The 23006-nt window shown below is 39.3% G+C and overlaps 2 protein-coding genes across 8 annotated transcripts in view; both read left to right on the forward strand.

Annotated features, from left to right (window-relative positions):
• Positions 1-10708, forward strand: part of LOC139478783 (uncharacterized) — a 33370-nt gene extending 22662 nt beyond the window's left edge. For 5 of the 7 annotated variants that reach the window (XM_071261404.1, XM_071261406.1, XM_071261408.1 and 2 more), the window contains exons 2-5: positions 294-458; positions 3389-3586; positions 5561-5643; positions 5886-10708. In XM_071261404.1, coding sequence (XP_071117505.1) covers positions 329-458; positions 3389-3586; positions 5561-5643; positions 5886-5924 — 450 coding nt within the window. In that variant the 5' untranslated portion in view covers positions 294-328 and the 3' untranslated portion in view covers positions 5925-10708. The remainder of the gene's footprint in view (positions 1-293; positions 459-3388; positions 3587-5560; positions 5644-5885) is intronic. The other 2 variants (XR_011654327.1, XR_011654328.1) reach the window with 2 other exon arrangements.
• A 3306-nt stretch (positions 10709-14014) lies between these two features.
• LOC139480155 (cytochrome P450 1A2-like) lies at positions 14015-21572 on the forward strand. Its single transcript, XM_071263189.1, has 6 exons — positions 14015-14569; positions 17122-17334; positions 17984-18089; positions 18626-18888; positions 20720-20847; positions 21281-21572. The coding sequence occupies exons 1-6, from the start codon at positions 14015-14017 to the stop codon at positions 21504-21506; spliced, it is 1491 nt and encodes a 496-aa protein (XP_071119290.1). The 3' UTR covers positions 21507-21572.
• Positions 21573-23006: the final 1434 nt, after the last annotated feature.

A 23006-nucleotide genomic window follows, 5' to 3' on the forward strand; every position in this document is an offset into this window, starting at 1 on the left:
TGTTATAACATGGCCCACTTCTATAGCCTATAATGACTTGTAACCTTGAACTTTTGAAGGGGGGAATATAACCCTGAAATTACACTTTCCATTGTTAGGTTTTCCTGGTGGGAGAGTATGGCCCTGAAGGAGTATATGCATGGCCTGGATCATATTATTAAGATGTTGAACTGTGTTTTCAATATAATATTTCTGCAGCTGTGATGAAAATATCCTTATGTGGGGCAAAGATATGGAAACAAAGGGCCCTGAAAGTGGATGATGATGTGACTGGAGAGATGTTTGTGTTTTAGATGAGGTAAGGTGAGGGAAGGGAGGAGGATGTGACATGGCCAACCAACGATGCATGATAGCTGAGGTAAACAACAGCCACATCGCAGGTAAACGACGCAGATTAGAGGACTATGACTGCCAGGTGAACGATTCCTGTGACAAAAACAGCAACGGAATGATTACAGGTAGGAATATGAGTTGCAAGGCTAGATTAACTGTTGCCATGGTTATGGGCTGTATTTTCTCAAAGGAATAAATGTTTTCAAGCTCGAACATATAGGGGAGGGTGAGCCAGTGAGATATGTTACAGTTAAAACACAACTGAGGATTTGATTGGGAAAAGCCCTTGCTGAAGGTTTCACCAAACCAAAATCTAACTACGAACCGTCTAATTGCAAAAAATACCAGAAAGATTAAAAAAACACTGAGATATCTTATAGTGAAGCAAAACAGTAATTGTGTGAAATGAATTCGATGACAGCGGGTGAGAGAAAGAAACTGAAGTTCGGGACATGTAAGATTGAAGACCCTTTCAATACCTGCCCCGGTGGCATATTACTAAACATGATATGTGAGCTTGCAGGTTAAAATTTCTTAATGGAATTTTCATGTAAAAACATTGTGACCTTTAACGTTTCAATAATCAACATTAGATGCATATTAAGAAGATGTTTATAGATCTTTAGTGATGTAAACACTACCTCATGAGAGGTTCTTCAAAATGTTGATAAACATCAAAGGAAGACACATTCGGGAAATATGGCATTTATTCCAACAAAATTTCAACGATCTTGACAATCTGTGATTTCTCAATAAATGTAGGCCTTAAAACAGTAGGATTATGTCACTATAGATTGATATGTGTAGGAAAAGACAATCTCATTAAAATTTGATCTTAGTTCTCGCTATCGCTAAACAAAGATCTGAGGACATCCCTTTACGGGTCACGTCAGAACGACCTTTCATCCGACCAATCAAAGCCTCAGTTACCAGATCATGAAAGTGACAGTCGGAATGTGTTTTCTAATCATGCAACCTAGAAAATGTTAACACGGGGTATTCCGAACAAGAGTTACGGCCCGTACGACGGATTCGGACAGTCAAAATTATCTCTCACTTCCGTGGGATAAACTTTTGAATGAAGGAGGCGTTGCACAGTATGTGGGAAGCACTGCCATCCAATCTCAAACATATATTAGACATTCTGGAATGTTCCTTTTCAAAATTTTAATCGAGAATTTTGTCAACATATTTTTCAAGCATAGTCTGAAATGGAAGTTGCTAAGTTAAAACGAGTGCTGTGAAGCTCGAGAAAGCTGCTTTCTAATTGGCTGATGTCGACATCTTGCTTATCATTTCAGTGGTCAGTCTAAGTTCGCGAAAGGTCGTTCTGACGTGACCCGTAATGGGATTTCCTCAGGTCTTTGTTTAGCGGCATTAGATCTGATTTTAATGAGATTGAGGAAAAGATGGAGAGAGTTTAAGATGTCAGGAGCAAAACAATAGAGGGTGAGATGGAGAGAAATATGTGTGGGTTGGCTGGATGAAATGAGGGGAGGATGGGCAAGACAGAAATGTGGAGTGTGATCTGGAGAGAATTAGGGGCAGTTCATCTGAACACTCCCTGGGTTTGTACCTCTGAAATGAGGTCATTTATGTTTCATAGGTGTCAAATAAAACCGACTCATTCTATGAACATAGTGTGAACCCTCTGGTTGGCTGACATTGACAGCCAAACTAGGTTGTAATTTCTGGGCTCAATCGTGGCTAGAGCAAGTTATGTTCTTTCTATGTCCCTCCTATTGACCAATCAGATTCCGCCTCTCATATCACTTGCATTTGCTTCAAACAAATGGCGATGCCCAGTCAAGACGATCTGACCGATAATTAAGATCTATTGTAATAAAACAGGTCTTACTTGGTAAGGTGCATCAAGTCATGTGAGCACCTTCATTAAAAACATGAAAATATTAGGAAAATATCTGTTGACGCCCAGTTGGTGGTACACATGCTTTGCAAATCCTGCAATCGAGCGAAATCTGCACCGTTTTCGTTACTCGATTTTGATTTTACCTCTGGAAGATGCCATCACCTGAGAATACATATGTCTGTCAAATCACTTGAGAACCTTGATTATACACATGAAAAGATTCGGAATATATATGTTGATGATAAATTGCGGTACACATGCTTTGCAAATCTTGCAATCGACTTAAATTTGCATGGCAGTTTCCGAACTGGATGTCTGTTTCATTGTGATATTTTGATTGGACTATGCATAGACTCATTAGTCCAGCTAAGATATAATGGAAACAATCGATTTATCGACTTTTATTGCTTACCAATAGCGATATATTGATATTTCGATTTATCGTGACACCCCTATCAATCAGATTGTATTGACTGGGCGCTGCCATTTTTGTTTGAAGCAAATGCAAGTGATATGAGAGGTGGAATCTGATTGGTCAATAGGAGGGACGTAGAAGGGACGTAACTATTAATAGCCACTGGTGGCGCTAGGATCGAAACCAGAAATTCCAGCACAGTTCAGCAAGGGGAAACTGGACATTTACAGTCAGTCACAGTCCCTTGCCTCGGGATGATGGGGTGATGAAGGAGTTCAGTGTGTGATACATACAGACCCATGACGATGGGGAGGGTTGGCCAGAGAATATCAGGGGAGGAAAACCAAGTGACAAGTACCGTATTCGACGTAATAAGCGCCCCGCTCTAATAAGCGCCCACGGCGATATTTGCTAATATATTGGCAAGTGAACAATCTCAATTAGCACCCCTTCCGATTGATCAATGTACACAAGACTTATTTATTTGTGTATAATACGCACTCGTGTGTTATATGCACCCTTAATTATGGGCAATTAAACAGTATATAAACAGTTCAGGCCGTCAGCATAAACCACGAAATTTATCTTTCCACTCTGTTTTTTCCCACCAAAATAATATTCTAATAATTATTTGTAATTTTGAGAGCGCCCTGGGCGCTTATTACGTCGAATACGGTATTTGAATTCTGTTTGTAAGAATAAATTTTAATATTGTTTATTTTGAAGGTTTGTAAAATTATATAACTTGAATATGATTTATGTTTCACTAGGAAACAACCATTTCTTCCCAATTCGTCGCAGCAATTGTGTCTTCCACACTGAAGAGTGGAATCCGACAGGAACCGCCTTGTTTAAGCCACTTTTCGAGGATCTGCTGATAAACTCACTCAAACATGATCAGATCAGTTGTGGAGAAGGGGATTTTTTCATAGCTGACGATCAGGGGAGCTACTCACAGACTGTCCCAGGTATGATGAGACGAAACAAAGATGCAGTTGGGTAGCCGAGTGTTTCAAGCATTTCCTGGTCGCACTGAAAACTCGAGTTTGTTTCCCAATACTGTTGCTATGTGTGATACTCATTATTGGTGCCCCCAGTTGGGATTCCGGGCTAGACTTCCCTAGCAACATATGCTGGTCATAAGAGGCAATTTAATGGATCGGATGATAAGACTTGGTAATTAGTCTGATGGCATGTCAATGTACTGTAAGGCATGAATCACTGGATTGTCTTGTATTATTTACAGGCTGCTGTCATATAGCTAAAATACTGAGTGTGGCATTAAACAAAAGACAAACAAACACTCATTGGTGCCATATTATGGCTGGAATATTCTTCAAAGTGTCATAAACACCAACTCATTCACTCATCAAAATTTCTTTTCTCAGCTGGGACTTTAATATTTAAACTACCATTCCCACTTGTCAAAAACTACTGCTGCCCTTTGATTAAGTTTCGCATTATTTGTTTCGGATAAATAGGGAAGGAGGTTTTATTTTGTTTTTGTTTAGGTTACCAAACTGTCAGTAAACTTGATTTTATGCACCTCATGACCTCTTTTGTGGGAAAAAATTGTTTCTTAATTATTGTAAAAGTGCTAAAAAATAAAATAAAAATGCTAGGGACAGTCAGGTCATGAGACACATGAAATTATGAAAACAAACCTAAAGTGTCACAAACAAACATATATGATTGATTAAGCCTGTGATCCCAACACTGAACCATATGAGAGCTCTAAAGCTGTTTTCTTAGCAAGCAGTGATTAAAAAAAATATAGTATGCAGAATCTATATAAACTCTAGGGGCAAGTCTTGGGTGCAGCAGTATGATTTTATTCCGGACCCATTTCACCTTTATATCCTGTTTAGATGAATATTGAAACTGTAAGTTATTGTGTAATACGCCTGTCCTGGAGCAATAAGATATAGATTAACCCATTTTGTTAGGAGACCAGAAATGGGCTTCACACATTGTACCCATGTGGGGCATCGAACCCGGGTCTTTGAAGTGATGAGCAAACTCTTTAACCACTAGACTACCCCACCGCCCCTACTTGTTTAGTGATGGTCAAGTTTGGGTCACACTATTTATAAACACTGTCAGACTATGATGCTGAATGATAGTAGGAAGGTTAGTCTGCACTTTGCTTCATACCTGCTGCATTAAAGGTTAGGAAATTTCAGCATATATGGTCAGCAGAAAAAAAGCTAAATATTATGTTTTGCCCCGTATGTTAAAAAGTTGGAGTAGTTGGATCTGTGATCCAAGTTCTGGGTAATAAGACAATGGTTCCTTGATAATGGTTAGCATGCTTATAGAACATGATGATATTGCTTGTCAGTTGCCTCATGGCTTTGGTCTCATTGCATATTATCATGATTAGGTAGAAATGACCCGTGAAGATGCGGGGTAGAATAGTCATCAGTAACCCATGCTTGCTGTAAAAGGCGACTATGCTTGTCATAAGAGGCGACTATGCTTGTCGTAAGAGGCGACTAACGGGACCGGGGGGTCAGGCTCGGTGACTTGGTTGATGCATGTCATCCTATCCCAATTGCGTGGGTTGATGCGTGGTCCTGACTCGATTATTTACAGCTCACCGTCATATAGGTGGAATATTGCTGAATGCAGCGTTAAACAACAAACAAAACAAAGAAATGAAAAGGTTTTTTGTTGAGCTCAGATGTTTTATCCTCAATGCATTTCAGTCCCATTGCATTTCTATTATGTTGCATGAACAATTATATACACATTTTGTAAAGTCTATTGTTAGGATCTGGCGTTCCATGGTGCAGTGATTCAGGCAATATCACTACTAATCATGCAATAAGAACAAGTATTACATGAGTTGTCTGCCCTAGGTCAGGTGCTCCACTGTAGTACATGAGTTGTCTGCCCTAGGTTGGGTGTTCAACAAGTATTACATGAGTTGTCTCCCCTAGGTCGGGTGCTGCATCTGTGGAAGTATGACAAGCTGGAGAAGAAGCTCTACATTGCCCGATCGTTCCTCTTCACCAATCTACAGGTAACTCTGAAATTTGACAGTCAGTCTCCGAGTCCCTCAACCATATTATTTTCCCTTCCGCCCAGCCCTTCCTGTAAATGCAATAGCCCTAAATGAAGCAAGTCTAGATTTTCCACAGGTTCTGAATCTCCCATCTCACTGGGGCTCCTTATCAATCTAAGTGGAGTATCAAAAATATATATTTTCCGAGACTAAGTGTTAGTCTGTGCTTTTTGTGATTGTCATTTTATCCCTTTTAACAGGAGTACATGACTGTCCAGCAGTTTCTACAAAAGTTGTGACTTTGACATCAGTGCCTGCAGCAGCAGCAGCAACAGTAGCAGTAGCAGCAGCAGCATAGCAATGGATGACATTACCTGTTGCCTTGTGGTTGATTATTTGATGAGACCAGTCTGTGCAGTGATGCATTCATCATAATGGTGGCATATTTGCTTGTCAGGTATGTCAGGCATGTGTCATTCTCCCTCTACATTGGCTCCACTCACCATCTGCTCCACTCCACATTCTGAGCTCCGTGGGGAGCAGACTGAATCAGACCTTTTCTTGGTCAAGTGATCCATTGCCTGTGAAAATCATGGGTTAGGAAGCAGAAGTATAGGCAGAGGGTCCATATTGTTTATTGTCAATGACCTGAGCACACTGGCAATGTGGCCTTGCTGTCTCATAGATATGTACACAAAGGAGCATGAAGCGTGTGTTGCTTAAATGTTCCCTAAGTTTCAGATGTTGTGAGTTATGTGGATAGTATTAAGTGGTTTGTTTGTTTTGGAGGATGAATGATTCTTGAGGTAAGCATGTAGCAATCTCTTTAAAATCAGATCTAAGTTCTCGCTGCCGCTAAACAAAGATCTGAGGACATCCCATTATGGGTCACGTCAGAATGACCTTTAGCGAACTTTGACCAACCACCGAAACAACAAACAAGAAGTCAACATCAGCCAATTAGAAAGCAGCTTTCTCGAGCTTTACGGCACTCGTTTCAACTTGGAGACTTCCATTTTCAGACAACGTTTGAAAAATATGTTGAAGCAGTTCTTGATTAAAATTCCCAAGGAAGCAAGAGATAGACAATAATTTTGACGGAATCAGTCGTACGGGCCATAACTGTCGTTCGGAATACCCCATGTTAACGTTTTCAAGGATGCATGATTAGAATACACATTCCGACTCACTTTCATGACCTAGTAAGCAACGCTTTGATTGGTCAGATGAAAGGTCGTTCTGACGTGACCTTGATGGGATGTCCTCAGATCTTTGTTTAGCAATGGCCAGAACTAAGATCTGATTTTAATGAGACTGAGCATGTAGTGTCCTCAAGTCAGCCTTTTGATTCAATCGGTGCACTGGGCATTTGGCATCCAATCAAAGGTTTTCCACTAGATAACTGTCATACTGGGACTGGGACGGGTAACTTGGGTACTCGGGTCGGGTGGGTCCTGAGAAGGACTAGGTACTCGAGTTACCCGTCATGTGATATATTGTTTGATGACAATGACAATCTAACTCCATGTTACACAACAATTCGCTTAATGTTCGCATTTCCTTCTAACTATGCACGCATTCCTTCTGATGTTTGTATGTTTGCGTAGATAAAGCTTCGGTCAGCTCTATGTATGCATGAACAGATTGCTTAAGGTATGTATCTAAGTATTTTTTGCCAGGGCTCCTGTTAAACAATTCTCAGTTGGACATTTTGTAGCCAACTTGAGACCTACAGCAGGTATCCAGGTAGTGTCAGGTAAAAGGGGGTCGGGTACTGGGGAAGTAAATTTGGTGTTGTCCCAGCCCTATGTCATACCTTGTTCAAAGATTCTTCGTTTCTACCACAAGCTGTGGAAGAGAAGTGATTGCTTTTTTTTCATTTTCATGATTCAGCTTTTCAGAAATACATTGAGGCCCAATCTTTATATTTCTTGGTTTATAGATCCATTTGGGAAAAATCTGGTTTGGTTGGTGGAAAACAATAAATGAAAGACATTTTACTTTTACTTGTTTTCAAGTAAAGGTTATCTGAGTATGCCAGCAGTCTCATCGGTCTCCTGTCTCATCAGTATTGCCGTTAAACTTGTTGAATGCACAATTATTATTCCTGATCCACAGATAAGTCGCATTCGACAGAGATTGTTGCTCTTCAGATTTATTTTATTTTTAACATTTCATTATTTTAGGTATGTGCATTCAGCCACGGATACCCGGAAAATTGTTGATGCAGCGTAAGACAGTATTATCTCATTCATTCAGTAGACCAAGTTAAGAAAAGATGCATTATCAAGAAAGTGTTCACTTTGAGTACACGGTCAATTTGTTTTTGACTACCGGTATATACTATGTTCCACCTTATACAAACAGAGTACCAGTTTCTATTATTATATACAGTGTAATGCATTTTGCCCCATAATAGACAGATAGTATAGATATGTATGTATAATATAATAAATACAGGACAAGAATATGTCACTTACCCTAGATATACCTACATATTTTGCCCTTATTGGTGCGTTCCTGATGTGAGAAGTCTCAAATTGCTCAAGCTTGTACTTCAGTAGCCATGCTTGTCTGCAGGGTGACACTACCACTGTCCATTGTTTGAACAACCAGTCAAATGCCATTTTATACAGTTACATTTTGATGTGATATTTTTTAATAATAATATTTACATGTGATCTTATTGAATTTACTTTTATTGCAGTTAGCAAATCAACTTGCATAATATATATTTTTTACTTCACAGTTTGACAAACATTGGATTTTATTTTTGAAATTTCAATATGAATATTTCAGTATGTAATATAAGCACAGAGTTTTGTATTTTAGTGGTCAAGTTTATCCCCAATTGCAAAATTTAAAAATATCAAATATATAATGTTTGATGTATTTGTTAGTACTCTTTCAAAAAGTACTTTTTCATATAGAAAACGTCACTTTAACCCTGATAATAAGATTTCAGCCATATGTGTACCCCGGTATTAACAAATTTCCTGAGAACATCTATAAAATATGAAGAAGAAAAAATTTAATTTGTTTTTATTCATTCCAGAGGGTACATAGTCATCGTATCATCATGATCATAGGAGGCATCAAATTACATGTTAATTATAATGAGAAAAATGAACAGGAAGTGATATGACAGTAGATTCACCTTTGATACATTGTAATAATTGTAAGAGATATAGATTAAGGAAGCTAATCCATCTGCGTTATGGTTTTCTCCATTAAACTCCATTTTTAAGTGAAAGAAATTATTGTTCCGTTTCATTTTGGACAATTCCTCATGGTAAATATCTTTCAGTATATTTCTGTATGACTTAAAATATGATTTTTCTCCTTTAATATGTGTTACGTAAATGTGTCTTTTTGCAAATATCAATAAGTGATTTAATAAGATGTTGTTTGTATCTCCAAAATAGATATCTTGTTTAGTAATGAAAACATGTCCGAAAATAACATTTATGAAAGCATTATATTTGTCCCAGAATTCTTTAACACAAGAACATTCTAAATATACATGAGTGATGTTTAAAAACAAGAAAATAGTTAGGTCTGGTACTCAATAAGCCTATCATCTTTCTTCCGGGGGGGTGGGGGGGCACGGGTGTCCCAGTCATCTAAGGCGCCGCGATTCGCTTTACAGAGTTGCATCCCTTGAGCGCGCCAGAAACCTATGATTATGGGTTCTAATCCTGGTTCGCCCCGATTATGTTTCTAGGTTTGTCAGCACCATACCCGTGCTCGTGGGTTTCACCGAAGTGGTAAACGTCTGTGACCTGCATCACTTCGGGCTTTCCTCCTACATTAAGCTGACATGCCATGATATAACTGGAAGACAAAGAAAAAAGCGGCGTTAATCCCAACTCACTCACTCTTTCTTCCTGAGATTAGCCCTGAATGTAGCTGGAATAGTGCAGCATTAAACAACAAATAAACAGCATGAGATTAACAGAGTTGTTTCATCTGTCTGTTTATGAATTTATTTTTTTAATGCCGCACTCCCTGATCTTTGAAACCACCTGTGACATCATCTGTTGAAGATATTTGTATAATGACCTCAGATGATTTGTTATGACAGCTTCAACAGAAGTTACAGAATGAAGTCGTCACAAACTTATGTTAACCTGAACCTCAGCTAAAGGAGGTTTTTTATGAACTATAAATACTAATTGTCTTGTATATTATATATATCTGTGTGCTCGTAGTTGTCATGAGTATTCGTATTAAGTATAAGTATTTTATGTTTAAATTACTTTGAACCATGTTTTTTGTGACTTTAACTCTGTGCTGTGAGCTTGTCTTCGATGTTCAGTTCCTCACACAATACAAATTGTATTGTTATTATTTTTGTTATATTGAGAATAGTGTTGCATGTGTGAAATTGACTAAGTTTTGAATCCACTTGTGCAGTGGTGGAACAAACCAGTACTGTATATACATTAACGTTGGTTGATTGGTTTGTTGTTTTTTGCAGCACTCAGCAATATTCCAGCTATATGACGGCGGTCTGTAAATTAATCGAGTCTGGACCAGACCATCCAGTGACTGACATCATCAGCATCGATCCACGCAATTGGGATCGATGACAAGCATCAACCAAGTCAGCGAGCCTGACCACCCCATCCCGTTAGTCGCCTTTTACGACATGCATAGTCGCCTTTTAATGCCCTGGATCTTCATGGGCCATATACTTTAACGCGTCACTTCACACGGGATTTAAAATCCCAAGTTTGATAGTGGGAATTTTGTTTAATCTCCCTCCAACACCCACTCAGGTGTCTGGACCTGATTGTTAGTATTGATTTTATTGTGTGCTGTGTAACACAATGGAATGTTGCGACCAACTTTGCATGTTAAGTGCAATGGGGCTTATAGCAATATTATAACTGTTAAAAAAAATCAATTTTAAAATTGGAATTGTTTTCCTATGTATAAAGATGTAGTTTATGTACTATGAAAAGATGTATGTTTTAATTATTCATTTCAAAATAATAACTGGTTTAAGTCCTGTTTGTGATGTAAATAATAGTGTATTTTCTTTATGTGTGTATTGACAGCTTTGTAAGGATAACTTGAATGCAAGCAAAACATTTATTTTTTTGTAAATACATATTTTACAATCAATGGAAGTTTGTTTTCTTTCATCACTGTAGATGTTTCTTATTCATATCACAGGAGCCCAGTGGAAAGTGTGTTCTCGTTTTACACAGAGGTCTGGGGTTTGATTCTAATGATAACTGCATTTTTTCTTGTCACTGTGATTGGCTGCATGAATAGCAGAATTTGGTTACGAAGCTTACTAAGGCATCAGTTCTGTTCTTGTAATGCTATAGCAGTGTCCCAAGAGTAAGAAAAGGATTTTTCTAAATTGAATCCATGAAGGGAATCAAACTCGGAACCTACCTTCGATGTATCGACACTTTTACCACCAGGTTGCTGGATGAGCCAGTGGAGTAGGTTACCTCCCTTACCTGCACTGGCTGGTGGGTAACGAAGACATTTGAAATCCGCACACATTTGAGACATAACACTATCACCTCCTTGATGTTATTTTATTCCACAAATATCGATGATGAAATCCTACCAGGCCCCTTTATTTCAGAATGGTTTTATTTCGAATTAAATAAATAAAACAAGCATGAAATACTCACATCCCCCGCCAATATGACATGTCAGGTGTGTGCAATGCATTAGCGCCTGTAAACTATGTTCACTGGGCCTTTTTGTAAAGAAATATACTACGTTTTTCAAGATCTGCTCCGGAAACGAGGACTACCTCCATTTTCAGTCTAAATCAAAGTCGTTGCCATGGAAACTCGAAAAATAACTTTTAAAACGAATCCAAAACTATCCAAAGGCACCAGTTCACCACTAGACCTACCAATGTGCAAAATATGATGAAGAAAAATGGTACGGTTTTCAAGGTCTGCTCCTGAAACGAGGACTACCACCATTTTCAGTCTAAATCAAAGTCGTTGCCATGGAAACTAAAAAAATATTGTTTTTAAAAATCCCAAACTATCAAAATTAAGGCACCAGTTCACCACTAGACCTATCTATGTGCCAAGTATGACGAAGAAATATGGTACGGTTTTCAAAATCTGCTCCGGAAACTAGGACTACTGCCAATTTCAGTCTAAATCAAAGTTATTGCCATGGAAACTCAAAAAATATTGTTTTTAAAAATCCCAAACTATCAAAAGGCACCAGTTCACCGCTAGACCTATCTATGTGCCAAGTATGACGAAGAAATATGGTACGGTTTTCAAGATCAGCTCCGGAAACGAGGACTACTGCCATTTTCAGTCTAAATCAAAGTCGTTGCCATGGAAACTCAATAATAACTTTTTTTTTAAATCCCAAACTATCAAAAGGCACCAGTTCACCACTAGATCTATCTATGTGCCAAGTTTGGTGAAGAAATATGGTACGGTTTTCAAGATCTGCTCCGGAAACGAAATGTGACGGACGGACGGACGGACGGATGGACGGACCGACGGCACCCATTCCTATATCCCCCTTCCACTTCGTGGCGGGGGATAATAATATATTTCACCTGATGTTCTGTGAAGAATGTGCTGTGAAACAAATGAAATTGTTCAGATCCTCAATTCAAAGAAATAAAATCGTGTTTTGAATCAGTGACTGAAACAATATAGTCTCTAGTCTCCAACAAAATTCCAAGCTAATTTTCTGATTTTCACGGTGTATGCAAAAGAAGAACTGTGCGCCGGAGATCGTAAATAACAGCATAATAAAAATTATGTTCTGAATATGCTTATTCATGAACAACGACGACATCTCAATTTGAATGTAATATGGCTGAATTCCACATTCTACATACCACACTTTTGATTGTTTGGATGCTCATGTTCACTGGAAATATTTGGAATATAGTTATATTCCGTATTTTGAATTACCCTAGTCCCCCGTGTGTTTTTTAATCAGTGCACCACACATAGCCACATGTGAAACGTTTGGTAGCAAAGTCAAAGCAAAATCGGAGTAGTGTGTCGGCGAATTTGCATCAAGGCTGTAGTATGTTTAAACCGTTTAATGGAATTCAATGTACAGCCGTAGCTCTGGTCATTCATATATTTTGTGTCCCATGGCTCAAATCTATTTGCGTCTGTACCGTGTTCCACTGACCTCGATAATCTGTTGGAAGACGGCACAGCTCTCTACAGTCACATAGTTAACCGAAGGCTATGAGGGGTATTTAGGTCATAATCAGCTCCCAGCAGCCACTGCCTCAAGCGATATTGTCAACATAACAGATCAGTTTTATGGCTCCGTCACAGGTGCTCCAAATATTGAAGCAGGGAAAACAAATTTCATGGAATCATTTCAACAAGCAATATTGATACCCCCGTCACTTTTGGTAACCTTTTAATGATGTCTCCATTGCATTTTTTACGGATTTTGATTCGTATGCCTTATTTGACTCTCATCATCGGAATGGTTTGGGTCAGATTGATCCGAATGGACAAGCGGTTTTACTTCTGTTTAGTAGTATGGATGAATTGTTATGTTACTTATGTTAGCTTTAATGTAATCAGTACAGTCAGTATAGTATGACTATCCGTGGCCCTGTGCTCTTCGGAGCGATGAGGTTGTTAAACCTGAACTATGGAAGCCAAGAGGGACATTGTCGCGTTGTCGGTGACAAAATGAACAAAAGAGCGACGACGGTTTTATAACCACACACCGAAATAAAAGAAATATTTATTACGTCCGTGATTCAGTTTTATTTGAATCATGAAAATGAAGTTTGGGACAAGTGATACTTGTACAAATATTTGCCCCACCACAACCTGTAAAAAAAAGTTAACTACGGTGATTTAAACAGTTGTCGCATTGTTAGACTCCGATCTTTCTAAATGTCCCGCCTAGTATTCCATACTAACCCGATCAACCAGTCAACACAACACATAAAAGGAACTCATAAAAGGAACTATCCATTGCCGTGTACTTTTCGTGCTCTCTGTACAATGTCTGGCGATGGGGGCCATTAACCCTTTAAGCTACATTGCGAATACTTTTCTATAGCACGATACAAAGACTCGCATTATATACGTTTTGTTCCTTATTTATATCTACGACCTAATTTATAACATACCTCCTGCTGTTAATCTTTATCTTTATGTATTTGGGCAGAGACGTTGAAAATTTCGATGTCTATCTCATCTTGTAGTCGTCAGAGTGTTTGAAAATTAAGACTGTGCAAGAGGCACAGAAATAAACGCGATCCACGGTGACGAAGTGGTTAACTAGACTATAGTGTTACCAACACGTCAATCTCTCCATCACCCACGGGGGCATACATAAACATATTGTCACGCAGGACTGACGAGATTATAGTTTATAGGTCACTTGAGCAGATATGGTGTTCACAACGTTGACTTTCTTGGCGTCAGCTTTGTTGATTGTATATTTGTTATTTAAAAGCTGGACGAACAAGGCTTCAAAACCGCTACCCCCGGGACCACGAGGTGTAGCTGCGTTGCTCACCTTTCTAAAAGCAGCAAGGAATACCACTGTGCACTTCTATTCCGAAACGTGGGCCAAACAGTATGGAGATATAGTTTCAATCACTCTCTTCAATCGGACGTTGTGTTTCGTCAATGAAGTCAAATTGGCGAAGCAACTTCTATGTGACAATGGGTATAAAGCTTATACTAACGACAGGCCGAAATCCTTTGTATCTAGTTTCATTTTCAAAGGACGTGGCATGGCATTTAGCCCGGCCGGGATGTATCACACGGCGATGAGAAAGACCTTCCACAACTCTCTGAGGCTTTATGGGGATGGAATTCAGGCCTTTGAAGATACCATTATGGATGAACTTCAGAACCTCGTTGTGGAGATGAACTCTCACTCGGAATTTCAATTAGAGGAAGTTATTGGCACTTCCCTATTGAATGTTATCTATATTTTGGTAAGTATACATGAAGTAATTGCCTGTTTCTTGCATTCAGAAATCGAACCTTGGTTTCCAGCGTGGGAGAGAACGAATACGAACCAGGCCCATTTCACAAAGCGGCTGTTGCACCTCGGGTATTGCTCAGCGTAGACATACGATAGTGGTAGCCCTAAGGTCGCTTTGTGAAACGGGTCTGAGGTGTTTCATGTCTTCGCTTGTCACATTGGAAACCCAGGTTCGATTCCTGTTGAGTGTTCTATGTTTAATCATGGTATGTTCTATCTCGATATGACTGGAACATTTTCTTGCTGAAAATCATACTCACCTGTTATAAAAAATAATGATCATTTCACAATAATTCCAAGTACAACGATTATTGTGTATTATTCTACCATTCTCTGATCCTCGATTATCCAGTTTATTATGTCTCCATTCTATTGGGATAAATTACCCTGGATCCACTCGCTTCCATCGATTCGTTTAGGAAGTGACGTCACAATCTCCATCAGTTATAGTCACAGAATTTATTTTGCTCATCAGTGTAATTTTATTGGACGGCTCTTTTTAGCGTTGCGTATTTCGTATCAGACTCAAAGTGCAGCTATCGTAGCTAATGGGGTGTTTATCTCAATACAATGGAGATATATCAGACGTTCAATCAAATAGCATTGATCAGTTATCATTGAGACGAAGCTGTGGTGTCGAATGTGTCGTGGGTATTACTCATTATTGAATGGAGATATATTACACCACAAGGGCGGATCCAGCATTATTAAAAGGGAGGGGTCCAAAATATCAAAATCCTCTCTCAGTTGGTTGTCAACATAATACTACATGTGGTTGTCAACATAATACTACATTTGGTTGTCAACATAATACTATATTTGGTAACATAATACTACAGTTGGTTTTCAACATAATACTATATTTGGTTGTCAACATAATACTACAGTTGGTTGTCAACATAATACTACAGTTGGTTGTCAACATAATACTACAGTTGGTTGTCAACATAATTCTACAATTGGTTGTCGACATAAAACTACAGTTGGTTGTCAACATAATACTACATGTGGTTGTCAACATAATACTACATTTGGTTGTCAGCATAAATACTAGAGTTGCATGTCAACATAATACTACAGTTGGTTGTCAACATAACACTATATTTGGTTGCCAACATAGTACTACATGTGGTTGTCAACATAATACTACATTTGGTTGTCAGCATAATACTAGAGTTGGTTGTCTACATAATAATACAGTTGGTTGTCAAGTTAATGTCAACATAACACTATATTTGGTTGCCAACATAGTACTACAGAAGGTTGTCAACATAATACTATATTTGGTTGTCAACATAATACTACAGTTGGTTGTCAACATAATACTACATTTGGTTGTCAACATAATACTATATTTGGTAACATAATACTACAGTTGGTTTTCAACATAATATTATAGTTGGTTGTCAACGTAATACTACAGTTGGGCTTCAGCATAATACTACAGTTGGTTGTCAACATAATACTACATGTGGTTGTCAACAAAATACTACAGTTGGTTGTCAACATAATACTACAGTTGGTTGTCAATATAATACTATATTTGGTTGTCAACATAATTCTATTTGGTTGTCAACATAATACTATATTTGGTTGTCAACATAATACTACAGTTGGTTGTCAGCATAATACTATATTTGGTTGTCAACATAATACTACAGTTGTTTTTCAAAACTTAGACGCCCCCATTCCACCCCCTCTGGACCCTCCCGTGCCCCTCGTAAGTGTTGTGTTTTTCATGGCTGATGAGGCGTTTGTGCCACGGGTCCGTATTAGGCCTATAACTATCATCAATACAATGAAAGGATTCAAGAGAAGCTTGTTCAACACAATCTTTCCCTAACCGTTCCCTAAATTACTAATACAAATGTTGAAATTCAACTGTAACCATGCGTGAGCGAGTTAAATCAAGGTCACATCGGCAATATTTCAGCCATATTAGAACAAAGTTACATTAATTAGTACTTAACTTCTTCTCGCCACTTGAACATACACCCTTAGCGGTATTTCATCCATATGATAAACAGAGGGGCAAAAGAATGGATACCGACTGTGTTTATGAAATCCAAAATTTTAAAAAACCTGTTGTTTCATTTGAGAGATTATGTCTTTTTAATCAACCCTAATTCCTGCAACATTTCGTAAACAGTAATCTATGGCTGGGTAATTGTATGTTAAACAAATTTGTTCAATAAACACTGGAATAAGATATGACTTTGCAACCACATGACCCTAGCATGTTAGACATATAAAAAAAAAAATATATATATATATATATATATATATATTTGCAGAAAAAATGCATATTTCTTGATTTTACAAAGATAAGATGTCTAAGATACCCATCAGCAGTTGTGTGTTATGCGAAACAATACAAATTATAGTTTAAAAAGTAAAACTATTTAGAAGAATTGTTTGAATCCTAGTGCACAAATTATAAGTGCTAGTAATTTTCAGGCAGTGAAAATGGCATCTGCAATTGACCTGCTTCTTTCTTAACAGCTGACAGACAAAAGGCCGAATGATGGCGGAAACACGGTGAGAGCTATGATAGCAAACAATGACATCATTAACGAGATGGCCTCTCTTGAAATCGACCAATCACTGACCTCGATGCCGTTTCTACGTCATGTGCCGGGGCCATTTAAAACTACCTGTGATAGGGCGCACTCTCGAACAGAGCACTTGTTGCATGTTGTGTTCGATTCTATGAAGGTATGTGTTGTTATTTGAAACTTTATAGAATTAACTTTCATCAGTTTGAATCCAAAACTTAGAGCCTAAACCGATGGATACGGCATCAACTCATGTTATAGGGCTCTGAGTGTTATTTAATTGTGGATTGTTTGCTAGATGTACATATTTCCACTGGTAGCCCAAGTGATGTGACATATCTTGTTCATCCGCCAGGTTCCGGGGTATAATTGGTCTTCAGCAGCCCATGCTTGTAGTAAGAGGCGACTAACGGGATGGGGTGGTCAGGCTCGCTGACTTGGTTGATGCCAACTGCGTAGATCGGGGTTCTGATTAAATTTACAATTAAACAACAACAAATAACAGACAACAAACAAACAATTTAACATATCAGGATGCAGGAAATTGGGGGTACTATAAGGGATACATATTTGTACGTGTGGGGTGGGATGGGACCGAATATTATCATGGAATGTTTTCGGTAACCGCTGCAAGACACAGACTTTTTCTCTCTGAAAGAACGAGCTCAAGCAAGTTTTCGGACCAACAACTCATTTTATAGCAGGACTTGTTAATCATTTATGTGGGTTTGAACCCGAAGGCAAATTATTCTTCAATGTCTTTTCTGGAGCAAACAAATGATACAGATTTTATCACGTTCACATTACAGGAATCTTATATACCTGGACGGTCTAAAGGGCTGATCCATGCTGCCATGGAATCCAATATGGCGGATGAAGACATCCGGTTGCTGATTCTTGAGATTATCGCTGCTGGTAAAACACACCTGAACCCAATGTTTTGTTCAGAACAATGAAACATTTTCAAGATCCGACTGAGGATCAAAGATGATAATGCAATTCATTCTCACTAAGAATACCCAGAAATAAACTGCCGGGCAAAAGAAAGTATACACGCAGAAACTGGATTTCACCCCAAAAATTCACAAACGTTACTTGGCTGGAAACAATCACGGAAACACTGCAGACTTAAGGTCCAGAATACACTTATGATACCCGTATCAACATCGAATAACCATTTCTTGTTTCTGACATTCTTAGTAACCATTGAACAAGGGTAAGATAGTTTCGTTTGCCCGACAGTTTAGAACTATTATGGCGTCGAGTAAAACAATAAAAAGGATAAAACAGGAATCTTGAGTGAGTGAGTGTCACTCCCAGCTACATCAATGCAACCTGTAAATAATGGGGTCTAGGCCAGACAAAAGCTTTGTTGATCACGCGTGCAACAATCTAGTTTAACACAAAAATGTGTTCATACTGGTGACATCTAATCTATATATTTTTTTCAGGATATCTGTCAACTAAAGGATCGTTGATCGGAATCATATTAGCGTTCATAGAGCAACCGGAAATGCAAGAAAAGCTTTACGACCAGATCAAGGTCACTGTCGGCGACAGACGTGTCAAGGTCGAGGACAAAGTTCACCTTCCCTATGTTGATGCCGTGATTCTCGAGTCTATTCGATATTTGTCTCATGGTACCCACGGAGTTCCACACATGGCTACAAAGGAACTGGAAGTGAACGGTTACAGGATCCCGAATCAGGCGATAGTAAGAATCTCTTCCTATATATGTTTGGTTTCTTGCTTGTTTAAAGCCGCACTCAGCAATTTTCAAGTCAGCGTGCCTGACCATCAGATCCCGTTAGTCGTATAACGGAATCTGCAGGTCGTTTTAAACTGACAGTCCTCTTGGTGTTACGAGGGGTGGTAAAAAAGTTCTATGCATGACTAACTTTCCACCAATGTCCGTTAGTCGTATAACGGAATCTGCAGGTCGTTTTAAACTGACAGTCCTCTTGGTGTTACGAGGGGTGGTTAAAAAAAGTTCTATGCATGACTAACTTTCCAGTATGCCGTAACAAAATGAACTAGTCAATGTAGTACATTGTTTGAGTAGTTCATTGCAAGTGTATTTGGTCTGTTGAGGCTATTTGTATATCAGTGACAGCCAGTTGAAAGTGATCGTGGTCAAAATGGACACATTAATAGAAAAGTACCGAACAGTCATTCAGTTTTTGACTGTAGAGTAAAGTACTCCCCAAGAAATTCATGACCTAGGTCTGGACGTCCCTCAGCATCTATCAATGAAGGAGATAGAAAAACTTGACCAGCCCTTGTATATCCTCGATAGTCCAGAGGGGCACGGGGGGCCCAGTCGTCTAAGGCGCCTCGATTCGCTGTGCAGATTTGCGTCCCTTGTGCACGACAGAAACCTATGATTGTGGGTTCGAATCCCGGCTCGCCCTGATTATGTTTCTAGGTTTGTCAGCACCATACCCGTGCTCGTGGGTTTCACCGAAGTGGTTAACGTCTGAGACCCGCATCACTTCGGGCTTTCCTCCCACATTAAGCTGACACGCCGTGATATAACTGGAATACTGTTATAAGCGGCGTTAAACCCAACTCACTCACTCACTCACTCACTCACTCACTCGATAGTCCCGCGTATTTTATCTCCATGTGTATTTACCACGTCAGAACGGAGATATAACGCTCAGGCTAATCGAGGATGGGTGTCATATTTCCCACACTGGATATACTACTGCATTGCTCGAGAGCAGACATTCAAAGTTCATATGTTTAGGAGACAGATATGGTCCACTGTCTAGTACCAATGTCCAGTCTAGGTCTAGACGTAATACTGGAAAGTGAAATGGTTTTTACCTGATTGATTGGGTAACACATATATAATATGAATAGGCAGACAAAAATTAAGCGACTTTGACTATCTTTATGGTCCAGTGGATAGAGAGTCTGCCCAGAAATCGGTGGTTCGATTCCCGGAGAGCGGTGATTCGATTCCCGGCCGCGTCATACCGAAACGCGATAAAAGATGGGGCATGTTGTTACCCTGTCTGGCGCTCGGCATTTCGAGGCTAAAACAAGGACTGGTCGGCTTGGAGTCTGTATACAGTGTCTGAGTCGGGTATTCACGCGCCACGGTATCTCAGTGGGCTATCTATATAAAATCGGTACTAGTTCGGATTAGTACAAACGCGCACGAACGCACGCACGCACACACACACACACACACACACACACACACACACACACACACACACACACACACACACACACTTATCCCCCACCTGCGAGGTGGCTACATGGAAAATATTTGCCCGCTCCTAAACCAATCAGAAGGAAGTATGTTAATGTAAGGTGGGATGAGATATTACGTATAATTCTGAATACGCTAGGATACGCTGAGTGTGAAAGAAATATGAGTTGTATTACCTGGAACTATCATTTGCCATTGATGAAATTTACGATACAATTGATGAAATTACGATACACAATATCAGGCATCGCCTAACATAAATATATTTGCCTAATATTCCTTGATTTTCGACTGTGGATAATTAATCATAATACAATTGCAGATTCTGATCAATCTTTGGTATTTAAACCACAACGAGAGTCTCTGGCATGATCCATGGGTGTTTAGACCAGAGCGTTTCCTTGACGACCAGGGCCAATTGCTAGCACCGGAACATCCGATCAGAAAACAGTAAGTTAGGCCAGACATCATGTCATATCTATGGTAGGACCATGGACACTTAATTACGATTTAGGGTCCATGGTAAGACATAAGACTACGGATGTTTAGTCAATCTTATGATTTTCGTTCCTCAATATAATAACGTTATGAGATAAAATGGAAAATCAAATGGTGGTTTGATTGATTCTGGTTATCACTAGGCTCTAGGTTTTCACTGAAACAAGAGACAAAATTCCAAGTCGGAGGTTTTAAAAAAAAAACGTGTGTGGGTGTACGTGTGTTGGGGACGGGGGGTTGTGCCGCTTCTTCTTGAACAGATTATTCAAAGACATGGAGAAATGTATTATTGGATTAAGGTAAATCATAAACACTGATATTATAGAAAAATTAACTATGATCCCAGACGCAAGTACACCAAAGGTTTGTTGTTTTTTTGCCTCAGGTTCCTGGCCTTTGGAACAGGAAAGCGGCAATGTCCAGGGGAAGTGTTCGCCAAAACGAGACTCTTCCTGTTTATCACAACTCTTGTCCAGCATTTCAAAATTTTGCCACCAGAGGGCGGGATGACGTCATCTTCCGATCCCCGAACATGGTCTCCAGGAATAATTCTTCAGCCTCTGCCAACTGGATGTAGAGTGGTTCGAAGGGAGACGTGCCCACTTCTGTGACAACCCACGATAGATATTGTATCAGCTACAGCTACAAACCCCCAGGGATTTTATCGAGAAAAATATTGTCCCACAAACTTCTTGAATAAAATAATAATGCTTCAGACTGTGAAAAAATAAGTTGACTGCTACGAAAATTACACTGATGCAAGATGGGTTTTTTCTTTCTAAAAATTTGGGCTCATAGTTTTATATAAAGAAATATCTGTCTTGTAGATGAGTGAGTGAGTTGGGTTTAACGCCGCCTTTAACATTATTCCAAATATATCACGGCATGTCAGCTTAATATGGGAGGAAAGCCCGAGGTGATGCAGGTCTCAGACGTTTACCCCTTCGGTGAAACCCACGAACACGGGTATGGTGCTGACAAACCTAGAAACATAATCGGGGCGAACCGGGATTCGAACCCACAATCATAAGTTTCTGGCGTGCCTAAGGGACGCAACTCTGCACAGCGAATCTCGGCGCCTTAGACGACTGGGCCACCCGTGCCCCCTCTTATAGATGAAGCTGAAAAAATATTTAATCTCGAAACAAAATCATACTCTTTCACACGTGAGTGACATAAGACCGTTCTTTTTTTGTCTGCATTGACAACTGTACCCCCATTTTGTGGGAGGGAGGGTGTGGATACAATCCAGTCTTGTCTTTCAGGGGCGGATACAGCTTTTCGGAGAGAAAATTACAACCCAAAAGATAATTTTGCGCTTTCGCCGCCATTACCTCTTCGCACAAGCACGCAGGTCCCGTTCCACAAAGCGATCTTGGCGCCAAGGTGACCGTAACTCCCATACTAAAATAGAGGCTTAAAATCATCGTAGCGCTTAGATAGCTTTGTGAAACGGGGCCTAGCCTTTCAAGAAGGATGGAAGCATGAGAGCTTCATATTTTCCTATTTATCAATGTATGTCATCTTTTCGCTTACATTCATGAAATTACAATGATAACGTATGCTGCATGCACAGTAATACCCCGTTCACATGCGCCTCTATCCATATGTGTGTATATTTGCATAAGTCTGTAAAAATACACACGTGAGTATACTTGTCATACGAACGCGTTTACTCATGTGTGTATATTTATACCAGGAGTAAATTTGCATCATGTCTGGAGCTGGTACAAATGTAAATTTGCACTGTATGTATATGTTGTAATGCGAACGATTATGCCAACGTCAGAGGATGATCTAATTAATTTATCTGTTGATTTGCCAACACCAAACAAATTGTCAACAGTTCTGTATTCTGAAGTTGACGCTATTCATTATACAGCAGTATGAACTTTATGTGGACACCCGGAGCTGGGCGGACAGTGTTTTCTTTGGGTTTCAAGGAGTCAAAACTTTGTGTACAAATTAATTCATGCGAAGATTTCGGTAGAGTAACTCTCTTCTCATTCAACTTTGATTGGTAAACATCCTGTTTTATGTTAAAATGTTGTGAAAAGACTGATGAATATGTGTGCCTTACACCATTTACATATTATATTTACACACATAAG

This window comes from Haliotis cracherodii, unplaced genomic scaffold (assembly GCF_022045235.1).
Source record: "Haliotis cracherodii isolate W230 unplaced genomic scaffold, xgHalCrac1.p SCAF_4, whole genome shotgun sequence".
Taxonomy (NCBI): Eukaryota; Metazoa; Mollusca; class Gastropoda; order Lepetellida; family Haliotidae; genus Haliotis; species Haliotis cracherodii.

Excerpts from the sequence above, each read along its gene's own strand:
- LOC139480155 (XM_071263189.1), top strand. The coding sequence starts at position 14,015 with ATGGTGTTCACAACGTTGACTTTCTTGGCGTCAGCTTTGTTGATTGTA. Across the intron at positions 14,570-17,121 it reads TGAATGTTATCTATATTTTG|CTGACAGACAAAAGGCCGAA; the intron begins GTAAGTATACAT and ends CTTTCTTAACAG. Across the intron at positions 20,848-21,280 it reads GAACATCCGATCAGAAAACA|GTTCCTGGCCTTTGGAACAG; the intron begins GTAAGTTAGGCC and ends TTTTTGCCTCAG.